Here is a 12,050-nt window from a genome sequence, read left to right on the forward strand (position 1 = left end):
CGCCATGGCGTCCAAGCCCCAAAGCGCGAGGGAGTTCAGGGAAAGACAGCTGGCGTTGGGACACCCGCTGCCGCTGGCGTCGCATCTGCTGAAGCCAGTGCAGAGGATTCTGAAGTATCACCTATTGCTGCAGGTGAGAACGATCTAGGTATAACATTATAGGTATATACAATAGGTAGACCTATCTGAAGCGACTGCTTCATCAACAACACCGCCGGCTTCTCCGTCTACACGTCCTACTGCACCGGCTACCCTCGCACCATGGAGCGGCTGGCTGCCATGGCGTCCAAGCCCCAAAGCGCCAGAGAGTTCAGGGAAAGGCAGCTAGCTTTGGGACACCCGCTGCCATTGGCGTCGTATCTGCTCAAACCAGTGCAGAGGATTCTGAAGTATCACCTATTGCTGCAGGTGAGAAGGGTCTAGGTATAATAGTACCTATCTGGGGCGTCTACAAAAAAACACAAATAGTATTCTACAAAAATGTAAGGAAAATCGTCGAGAAAAATGGCTACCCATACTAAGTTACAGTTAAGCGGACTAATTTTAAGACATTGTTTTTGCGAATACCCTATGTTTTGATAAAATAATCACTTCGTGTATTTATCTGTAATGTTGTCTTACCACATCGGCCATCCGCTTCACCAATTTTGATGGATTTAGTATGCTTGATTGAAGCTTAGGGAGGAACAACTAATTTTTAGTTGTAGGAAACCTCAAAGAGAACTAACTGATTCACAAAGTTTTCTAAAAAGCTTTTGAACTCCTTTTTATGTAACCAACTAGAGTTATCAAACAAAAAGCAACTTTAATCCAACAGCCTAATGTCCAATTGCAGAACGTGGTGAAACAATGCGCATCCAGCGAGACGGAGTACGCTTTACTGAAGATGACGGGCATCGCTCAGCACATTGATGACATGAAGCGGCGGCATGAACACGCTGTTAGGGTCCAGGTTAGTATCTATCTCTGTCTTTCATGTTGGGACGTAGGCGTGAGTGAGAGAGACGACACACTGATGGCTAGGGCTAAGATCAAATAGAGCGATTACAAAAATCTACTCACTGGCTGTCTTTCTTACGCAAACTGGGATGTTGGCATGAGTGAGAGAGGTAGTAAACTTGCGTAGGTACGTCTTTCTAGAACACTTCAAAATTATCTCAAAAAGTCCGCGTGAGGTCTTTGTTTAATTACCGCATTTTTACTAAAACTCAGAGGAAGAAAGGACATCAATTCTATCAGTATTTAAGTCTTATTTTACTTGAAATGTAGTATCTAAGCCAATAGACATGTAGACACCACCAATCAATTGACGTACTTTTTAAAACTGTCAAAACCAAACTCTCCCATACATTTTGTATGGCACTACAAGCAAGTGACGTCACTATTTTGTCAACTCAATTAAACTACTTTTTTCAATTACAATGCGACCAAAAATCGTAATTTACAGTTAATTTAAAATTAAGTTTTTAAGACCAGAATGAAGGGTATTTTTAAAAAAGTTGTGTCAAACTGTCTATTCCCCATTTGCCTTTAACAAAAATTAGAGATTGTCTTCCGCCTGCAGTGGATACTAAAGACTTGACTAATGATGATGATGACTTGAAATGTGTTGTAATATTGCAGGAGATCCAGTCGCTTCTCTACGGATGGAACGGTCCAGATTTGACTACGTACGGAGAGCTTTGCGCCGAAGGAACATTTAGGTACCTACATTTAACTATGTACTAAATTAGTTGATCTATGTAGTGTACAACCAAGGAACATTTAGGTACCTTTATTTTTCTATCTACTAAATTAGCTGTTGGTCTATGTGTACAACCCGGCCAAGTTAAATGCGTACCTAGCTGCCGTGACGTCACATCGGCGCTCTGGTACGAACAGGACGAACGCAGGGAGGTGTGCGGGTGAGTGCGAGGGAGACTCGCATTCCAGCGAGGTGCGCAGTAAGGTGACCGGGTGTCACTTGTGTCCCTACAATAGCAAGTTTTTCAGGCAAGGTTCCTTGCGCTTATACTACACGGAACCCAGGTTAGGAAGCCGTCAGCGCAAAAGCGGCCTAACCCACATTTTTCATATTCGTACTTATCTATTGCAATTTATTCAAAACCTAATAAATTTTGATGCTAAAGCGGCCTATCCCTAGTTTCACCCTTAGTTAAGAGATGGGGCGTTGTAAACATTATTTTTGCGCGCATTGTTTTTGCCTACGAAGCAGTATAAAAGTGGCCTAACCAAGTTTAGGCTCCATACTAATATGTTAAGCTTAGGCCACTTTTGCGCTGACGGCCTCGTATGTAGGAGCATCCATGATACATCTAGATACTTGCTCTTTTTGGGAATTTAATTTGATTTGCTTTACAAATAAGTGAATACAATTTTAACTGCTTGCTTTCAGGGTGCTCGGGGCTAAAGGCATGAGACACGTGTTTCTCTTCGACAAAATGCTGCTCGTCACGAAGAACAGGGAAGACGGCATCTTGGCGTACAAGTCGCATATTATGGTAAGTAAAAGAAATACCTTATTTTCTTTCAAGTAAATTAGATTAACGCCTATCTTGTGAAAATATAATGACATTAATTCCGTTGCAAACGTTGCATTTGCAAAGCCCCATCACGTTGAGGTCGACCATATTGGACTATTTACTCATATTTTCTCTTTCACTTTTCTTTTGGTTTTCACGCCAAGAAAAACTTTAATGCTGAAGGCCAATTTTGTAGACATGTCGGCAGTGCACCATAAGCTTTAGTTTTTGTGAACCGTCTTCAGCATTTCTTGGCTAGTCTGACAATATTTATTGGGTTTTTAGGAGTGTTGCTAGGTCGTCCGTCCCAGATAGACCTTCTTAAGAACCTGGGAACTTGAGAATACCTAATCGATGATACCTAAATAATAAATAATAATAATATTTCTTTATTGCACAAAACTTTTACAATGGTAGTAACACAATTTAAATATAAATATAAATATAAATAGTGCATTGCTGAAGGAGACACAGAGTAAATATACAGAGGTTTCCAAACTAGGCCAAGCCTGTATCTTGGAAAACCAATAAAATTAAGTGTGTAACTTGCAGAGAAAAGGAAAACCAGTACAACAATGCAATTTCTGGTGCAAAAGAAACATCATGAGTAGCCTAAAAACATCAATTTATCAGGTTTTCTGTACTTAAATAATCCAGCGAGAGTAACCACTTGCTTAGGGCTATCTTTGCTTCCGAAACAGAACAAGATTTTATATTACAAGAGCTTGCTGCCTTATTATAAATACGCGCCTTAACATAGTCACCAAATCTGCTTGCAAATCGAGAATTTACGGAGGGAGTGGGGATTTTGAATACGCGCTTTTTAATGAGAGTATTGTATTCATCAGATGAGATTAATCGTTTGTGGGCAATCAGGGTGGTTTTAAGGATGAACAACTGACGCACTGTAAGAACCTGAGCCTCCCTATAGAGGTCCGTTGTAGGGTATCTAAAAGGTTTCTTGAGCATTATTTTTAAAATGGATCTGTTTGCTCGTTCAGCTACCAGGAGTGAAGTCTTGGCAGCACTGCCCCAGACTGAGACACAGTAACCAATCAAAGACACGATGAGCGCTTTGTAAATAATAATCAGTAACTCGAAGTTGGCTGTATATCTAAGCTTCCTGAAAATACCTGATAGCTTTCTCAGACGTTTAGCCTAATACTTATACCTTTCATGAACTTCTTTAAAATCTGACTTAATTTCTCCTCAATAAGGACTAAAAACTATACATATCGCACCTTGAGAACCGTACCGTCACTAAACGAAAGGAGTTTTTTAGTTAAGAACGCCATCTAGTACAATTTTTTGGTATCTATAGAATACAAAGACACCAGTGGGCTGAGTGTGAGTTTACATCAATTAAAAAATGTATGAAAACTTTAGTTTTTGAACGTTTCCCGCTAGGGGCGCTGTACAATCCAGTGAGCGCGTTTGATGTAAACTCACACTAGGCCCTCAGTATTAGAAAGTTCAATCATGGATTAAAAAGAAAACATAATAAGTACACATGTATTTTGTGTGCTTTGCACAAGTGTTTTGATATGCTACGAGTAAAATTAATAATTAATTAGTAAAATTGCATAGTACCTAAGTACCCTCATTATTTGTAAATGTGTAAAATTATTTGTAAATATATATTAAGTATAAGATTAGAAGATTTTAATTTAATTTAATTTATTGTAAAGATTATTTCATGCTCAGTAAATTATATAAACTTTAATACTTATTGTATGGGGTGGAGGGTTAATATCCTGAGCAACAGGAATTTTCCTAATTCAGGTATTAACCTGCCACAATTTCTTGATTGTCAATAATATTCTTATTGTTTTATATGTATTGTATGTGGTGATAAATAAACAATTTATTATTATTATGTAATGTCTTCACAGTGCAACAACATGATGCTAGTGGAATCCATAGCGGGGGCGCCACTGTCGTTCCACGTGATACCGTGGGACGCGCCGCGTGCGCAACTCACGCTGCAGGCACGCTCGCTACGGCACAAGCGAGAGTGGACCTTATTGCTGAAGAGGGTAAGTTTAGAATCGTATGACAAATGATTTTTAACAATGGATGAACTGACTTAAACTATTTAACAATATTTAAATTTTTCGGCTGTCGTTATGTTATTGAACATTAAACAAGGCAAGTAATTTTATATTGTAAATGACTTTGGATCATAAGACAAGGCATTAAAATTCAAATTGGCAAGATGACTCTAAAAGCACTCCTAATTGTGGGTAGTTTAAAATAAATAATTATTTTTTTACAGGTTATTCTGGAGAACTACAATGCTGTAATACCGTCCCACGCCAGGCAGCTGGTAATGGAGCTGGGTCAAAATAAAACTGACGGTATGTGTATTTGACACATCGAAATGTATTCTGAAAATTCTCAGCAGATACTTTTAGTGATTATGTTTACACATGTTTATGTAAATAAATATCTTTACCTTTTAATTTCAGATGATATGCTGGCTGAAAAATCTCACAATCTCATCACACAAGCTTCAATGAGAAAACAGCTGTCAGCACCAGAGTATCTCGAGAAGCGGAAAATAGACCGAGAAAGAAGAAAATCCTTCGAAAACGGCATCAGAGGCCGCTTGAAAAAGGCCAATAGAAAATACACATTACCTAACTCTAGGTCCGAATCTAGAGAATGTGACTGCACTCAAGTATCAGCAGAAAAAGGTACTGATTATACTTGTGAGAGCTGCTACGTAGACCTCTGCTCAGACTGCGAAACAGAATTGTCTAAAGACAAAAGGGAAGACAAATGTGGCTGCAGAAATGAAGACGGAGAAGTGACTGGAGAGAAATGCCCAGAATGCGATAGATCTCTACATTACATCGATTCTGGTAGCGCTGAACGTTTAGAACGAAAAACATCTGACTGCAGATGTTCTGACTTCAAATCTTCTCAAGAAAGTTTCAGTAAAGAAATTAACAGCCCTCTTAATAAAACTAGAGGCTACCATTCTTCTGATAATATCGTAGGTTACACTGAAAGCGGCAAAAGCAGAGAAGATTTGAGCGACACCAACAATTCTTTAGTCAACGTACGTAATATCCCGAAAACATGCCTCAAATGTGCGAAGATAAAAGAAAATATTGCGGTCACTGATTCAATGACAACAATCCATTCAAGAAAATCCAGATGTAATGATACAGAAAAAAGCAAGACAGATACGTTGAGATCCAAATCTAAAGACGACCCTCAAAGATCTAAGTTGTCTAAAATAGGAACATGGAGGAGAAAGTCTGAGCCTGGTTTGCCTCCAAATACTAGTGTCACAAAGAAATCCCAAGACAGTGACAGCGAACGCACCGAATCCAGGGGTTGTGAAAAGATAGAGTTTGAATGCAGAAATTGTGGCTCTAACAAAATAACAAGAAAAGTAAGAAACACAGACGGAACCATCATATCCGATCCCGAATTAGACAGCAGAAAGAGAACTCTTAATGGTTCCAATAAACTGAATGTAGAAATAAGAATGTACAATACAAAAAACATACCAAAGAAAATTTCTAAACTGAAGAAAAATAGAGCGAAAGGCTTGAGACTTGGCTCCGATACAACGGCTAAGTTCTATGCTGATTTCTCCACGGACGTGTCTACTGAGAATATCTTACACATATCAGAATCAAACGATAGTTTGAATGTAGACAAGACAAAAGACGACACTCAAAACTCGGCTATACCTGAAACGATTAGCAAGGACGAAGACATCGATGAAGAAACATACAAGAAGCTGATAGAAAAAACTGATTCATTCAAAAAGAATGAATTAGAAAAAGTTAAGTACTTAAACAAACAAAAAGTGATAACTGAAGGTACAGAAGCTGAGGAAAAATCATGTGAAATTGATGAAAGTCGCGAAGAGATTCAAGAGAGCTGTGAAGAGAGTGAACAACCACTGGAACAAATAATATCACAATTATTGATGCAAAATCGGGAGTTTCAGAAGTTATTGAAGAAGCAACAACAAAAAAGCAGTGCGAATAGACGACACCAACGGCTTTTAAAGTCACATTCCAACCCAGAGCACGTCATCATAGCTCGTAATACTGACTCTGTTAAACTTAAACCAAAATATGGACGACAGACTTCCGAAAACATAGATTTTAGTAAACCAGAAGAAAATGAAGATATTGTCGACCATGCTGTGCCAAATCCACGTATTGAGATTGAGAATGTGTCTGATGATGATCATATCTACGAGACTTTGCGTGTGGAGAATAGAGACGACGAAGACTTGCACATCTTGAATAACAAAAGTAAAGTAATACAACATCATCCACACGTAACTAGACCTAAGAGGTTACCATCGCCTCCAACAAACTTGTCCGAAAACACAAAAACTGGCCCAGAATCAGACTATGTGTATCTATCATTTGATAGGCTTAATAACACGCAAGATGATGACGGCATTTATGACGTTCCTGTCAAATCCCCAGAAAAAGTTGAAAGACTAGTGAAAACCGATTATTATGTCGCTATGGAACATCAAGGTCCTCCTAACACAAACGAAGAGAATCTATACGATAATCTTCTTGAAGTTTGTAGACGGAAAAAGGACATACCAGACACATTACCGACTGACTATTTGCCCATGAGTCCAGACCAACAGAGTCCAAATACACCTGAGATATGGTTGAGTCGACAGAAAGAACACTTCAATGTTTCACGGGATAGAAAATCAGGATCACTCCCCAGAAGTTTTCAAGTAGTCACAAGTACACAGGAAGAAAACAATTTGAATACATTTAAATATAAACCAAATAGCAATAGTAAGACTTACTTGAATAGAGATGGCAAAGTCATGAGCACTGATCGACCTTTTACTATTGCTTCAGACAAAAGTGAAATAAGTTACGATGATGTTGAAAATTATATGAGTGAAGGTGACATACTAAAGTTCGCTAAAAATAGTAAGGGGTCGGAATCTGAATTCGCTCAAAATATCAGTCAATCCACATTAGAGCTGGAAGAAGAGATCGATAGATGTTATAAAAACAACTTCGAAGAAATCAAGTTAGACAAAAATAAAAATGAAAATCTCTTAACAGTTTCCCAACCTAATTTGAATACATCGACGACATCTTCTTGTGAAGTTCTGCCAATAGTTCGAAATGACGAAAAGCCGGCTGAAATAGAAGTGATACATCCAGAGCATAAGATCTACAAGCCAACGAGTAACATACTATCACTCAGGAATGTGCTAAGTCGATTTAAAAATAAAACACCTAATAAGAGCAGTGATGATGGTGAAGTCAACGCAAATGATCAAAGTAGTCCTGATAGTGCAAAGTCTGATCTAAAAAGTCCCACCAATGAGAAAAGATCTGCTTTGAATCCGAGAAGCTATTCGAAAAACTTACTTCAAAGATTCAAGAGTATCATTGGCGACGAACATCCTGATGATAACCACAATAAACCAGAAGTAACTAAAACTCAAATACCAACAGAAGATACACAAAACAATTTGATCAAAAGTGACATAAAAGTAGTTATAACTTCGACAGACGTTAGTCTTACCACTTCTGTTACACAAGCTAACAAAGTTGATGCCCTCAGTAAAAGTGTGTGTGAACACACCACACTTACTGAAAGTCAAAATGAAAAGAACAACATGGAACTACTATCTCAAAGTTGTGACAATATCAATCAAAAGCCAGAAGCATTGCGTCCTACTTATGAGAAAAGTGTAAGTTTAGTGACCAATTTAACCACATCCATTAGCAGTACTTCATCGCCTTCCAAATCAAACAATAGTTCCTATCAGAGCCTGAACAAATTGCCTATTTACATGCAAGGTAGTAAACATTTAGGTGCCAGGATAGCTCAGTCAGATTACGTTGATCCTATGACACTGGTCAGTGAGAAATCGACTTTCAAAAATGTCAACGTTCTGATTAATAAAAACGCTGTAAGACCCGATAGTCTGTTTTCTAATTCGTCTTTTGTGACTTCGTCAAGCGAAGGTGCATATCAAGAGTGTAAGACAAATAACAATCAAACTACTACAGATAAAGACAAGACTCTTGATTCTCCGATGCAGGCAAATGCCGATGAGAGCTATTACGAGAAGAGCTTCGAAAAGATAGAACACATGACAGACGAAGACGTGTTCAGAGATTCAGCAGTTTATTCGGACCAAGAAGATGTCGATGAATCTAAGACTGAAACCGGCTCTAAAGTCAGCAGGATTGTAACACGGGTCGAAAGTATGAAACGTAACACTTCATTTAGAACTCAAAAAAGCACCATTGTTACAAATGTGAGCGAGAGAATAAGTAATAGTCGTATAACAGTAACAACGAATAAAGCTCAACACACAGAAACACACACTGCACAGAGAGTAGATATAGTAGAAAAAGTTAAACCTAAGATAGCTCCACCCGTTCCAGTTAAGCCAAAAATTTCAAATATTCCATCTGCAACATCTTTCCAAACAAAACCTATTGGCATTAACCGAAATACTTCGTTGGCTAAAAATCAAGAAAGAACATCTTCCTCAGAATCAGTAAATATGAAAACAATTAAACGTAATACTAACTTTAAACCTTCCGTCGTAAGATCAGAGTCTACTCCTAGCGACAAACCTAAAGTTGGCGACGAAAAACCTAAACAAGACGATTCAAAAGCAACCGAAGGTATGGACGACTCTAAATTGAAACCTCCTGGTAACATCCAAATAAAAAGACTTAGCTTCGAAAGAGCAAGCCTCGATTCCGCGACGAGAAAAATTAAGGCAGCTGAAATCAAAAAGCCTTTAGAACAGCCGAAAACGTCGAAATCCGTTTTGGAAAGGCGAATGGAGATCGAGCAAATGTCTAAGAGCCAAATAGTGAAGCCCAATCAGGGTATAAAGAAGCCTAATCAATTAGTTAAGCCTAAACCAATTACAACGAAGGTTGCTACTTTTGAACGAAGTTTAAGTGACAATAGTTCTAAAGATATAAAGGTTACACCAAGTAGTAGTACAGAGAAAGCCAACATTCCTACAAAAATAGAGCCCGAGAAATCTGAGTCGTTCGAAAATGACCCCAAAAGCAGCTGGGTGAAGCAAGTCGTCAACAAATTCCAATGAGCTTAATCGAGTGATAATTGCATTTAGAATGAAATCCATCCGTCTGTTTTTGTACTCCTATTTTAAAATTCCTTCAATGTATGATATCGAACTAATTTTAAGATAACTGGTAAATCTTTGTAAATAATCGTTTATCAAACCTCTTTGAGCTTTGATGTCTTGTGCCATAGACAAGATTGTAAACAGGGTGTCCCAAAATGGGTGAATAAAATTGCTTAAAAAATACTAAGAAAAAAAATTGCAATGCTGGCAGCAAACCTAGTGGATGTAAAAATAACTCTATTGAGCGATAACTAGAGCCGAAAATATCTTAAAATTATCGCCCATAGTAATTTGATTTACCCATTCTGTGACACTGTATTTGCCGTATGTTTCACGATGCACAAAGGCACGGTATAAATAGAAACATGCTTATTTTGCTAATTATATTTATTCGAAAGTGCCATTATAAACATTTATCTCATTAGGTATACTTACTCCAATTGATGACACTATGTAATATCATCAAATGATATTTTAATATTAATTTTACGTTTATTTTTGGTTTGAGTATGATTAATACTTAAAATAAAATATATTTTTTCATAATCTCACGGACGTTACAATTCGTGTGTAAATATAATATTTTTTCTACATCTGTGCAATTCAATTACGTCTACTTACTTAAAATATTTATTTTTTTAGCGTTAAGTTTTACTAACACCAAAAAATAGATTGTTCTAGTATTATTTGTGTACTAATTTTATTGATTATGTTGCTGTTTTTTATTTCGTTGATATGCAATTCATATTAATTTAGTTTATTATTAAAATTACCTAGTGGTATTCCTTTAAAACAATATTCAAAACGTTTTAAACAATGTTTAACGTAATAAAAATGTCCATTAAACAATAATGTAGTTGGATTATTAATTAAGTTAAGCGCATACTTAAATTGTGGAGACTGTTAGACGTGTAAGTTATCGTATGTCACTTCTAAGTTCTAACATTAGGACAAAATAGTAAATTAATATACCTACTAACATTGAGTTATGGTCACACTTGTTCCAATTTTAAAATTTTGTTTTGCAACGAACTTTCAACGTCTATGTTTTTAATTATATGCAAAAAATTACGTTCTCAATTTAAATTCAATTTTTAAGCTGACTTTTTTTCTCTACGCTTGCATGAATATAGCCAGTTTCATGTTAAATATGCTCTACAAAATCATTTTCGTTTGTTTTTACATGAAAAATAAAACTTTTGTTTTTAAATGAAATTGATTTATGAAAATAAATTTTTGAGCCATTGTACCTACTTTCACAAATAATTTGATTTTGTTTTATATTTTTTTGCTAAAGTGTGTCATACATTATTTACAATATTGTATTCTCTACATTATTTAATGAATTTGTTTTTGTTTTAAACTTTTACACTTCACAAACTTTTAAGCGAAATATCGATTAACACTGTGTTCAGAACAGTTGTGAAATTACATGTAGTTCCGTGTAACATTAATAATAAGTATTACTAATTATATCAAAGTAGTCTTTGATAACAATAAATGATCTTTTTTCAAAATCTTAGTTTCATTTTGCACAATATGTGTCCTCATCAAACAAATTGCACCCGTATGCACAGCGTTGAATAGAGCTCTGTGATTGTTTCGCGCACTGTGAGACCTCATAGTAATGTTTGGGAATACGGGCGTTAGGCTGGGTGTGCACCATCTTACTTTAAGGGTGTTTTTAATATCATGCGGATTTCATCACGGACGCGAGATTGCCCCACATGCGTGACACGTGTGAAGTGTCCTTTTCATACAAGTATTTGTAGTCCCGCGCCGCGTTACGTTACGGTTAAAGTTACTTAGGCGGTGCAACTACAGATAGAGAACCTTATTACAAATGACAGATTGAATGGAGTTTGATATAAATTTTTGTAATAACGCGTCTAAGAAAATGGTCGCCAATCGCCATGGTGAAAATCGATCGGAAACATCATGGATGCGAAAACTGCAATGGATTTTAATTTTACTAAAATTGCTTTAATTTTACTTTGCTTTGTATGATAGTTTTGTTTAGTGGCCATAGAGGCCAAAAAGTTGACAACACAACAACCTTAATCCAATTGCAACAAAGACGTGTTGCGAATTTAATAGCTACTTTGGGTCTCACGAACTATTTGACGCTGACTGTACTATGTAATTTATTTGTATTTGGAGCGAGTTGAAAACTTAACTCCATGCTACAAATTCAATATTCTTGATGTCTTACTGCATTTCCATGAAATATCTTCAAGAAGCGACCCAAAAAGTTCTGTCGTATCGATTTACGAAGATCCCTTTGTCGGAGCCTCCAAATGGTGTTCCACACGCGAGATATGGTGCCAGGCGGTGTCATGGAATGTACATTAAACATAGACAGCCTTCGTGGAATAGCTATAGTAGCC

At 36.9% G+C, this 12,050-nt stretch overlaps 1 protein-coding gene across 1 annotated transcript in view; it reads left to right on the forward strand.

Annotated features, from left to right (window-relative positions):
* Positions 1-9,875, forward strand: part of LOC135084487 (uncharacterized) — a 131,595-nt gene extending 121,720 nt beyond the window's left edge. The window contains exons 6-11 of the mRNA XM_063979274.1: positions 836-952; positions 1,624-1,703; positions 2,396-2,501; positions 4,415-4,558; positions 4,798-4,879; positions 4,991-9,875. Coding sequence (XP_063835344.1) covers positions 836-952; positions 1,624-1,703; positions 2,396-2,501; positions 4,415-4,558; positions 4,798-4,879; positions 4,991-9,621 — 5,160 coding nt within the window. The 3' untranslated portion in view covers positions 9,622-9,875. The remainder of the gene's footprint in view (positions 1-835; positions 953-1,623; positions 1,704-2,395; positions 2,502-4,414; positions 4,559-4,797; positions 4,880-4,990) is intronic.
* The last annotated feature ends 2,175 nt before the right edge of the window (positions 9,876-12,050 follow it).

Source organism: Ostrinia nubilalis, chromosome 26, assembly GCF_963855985.1.
Source record: "Ostrinia nubilalis chromosome 26, ilOstNubi1.1, whole genome shotgun sequence".
In the NCBI taxonomy this organism is placed as follows: domain Eukaryota; kingdom Metazoa; phylum Arthropoda; class Insecta; order Lepidoptera; family Crambidae; genus Ostrinia; species Ostrinia nubilalis.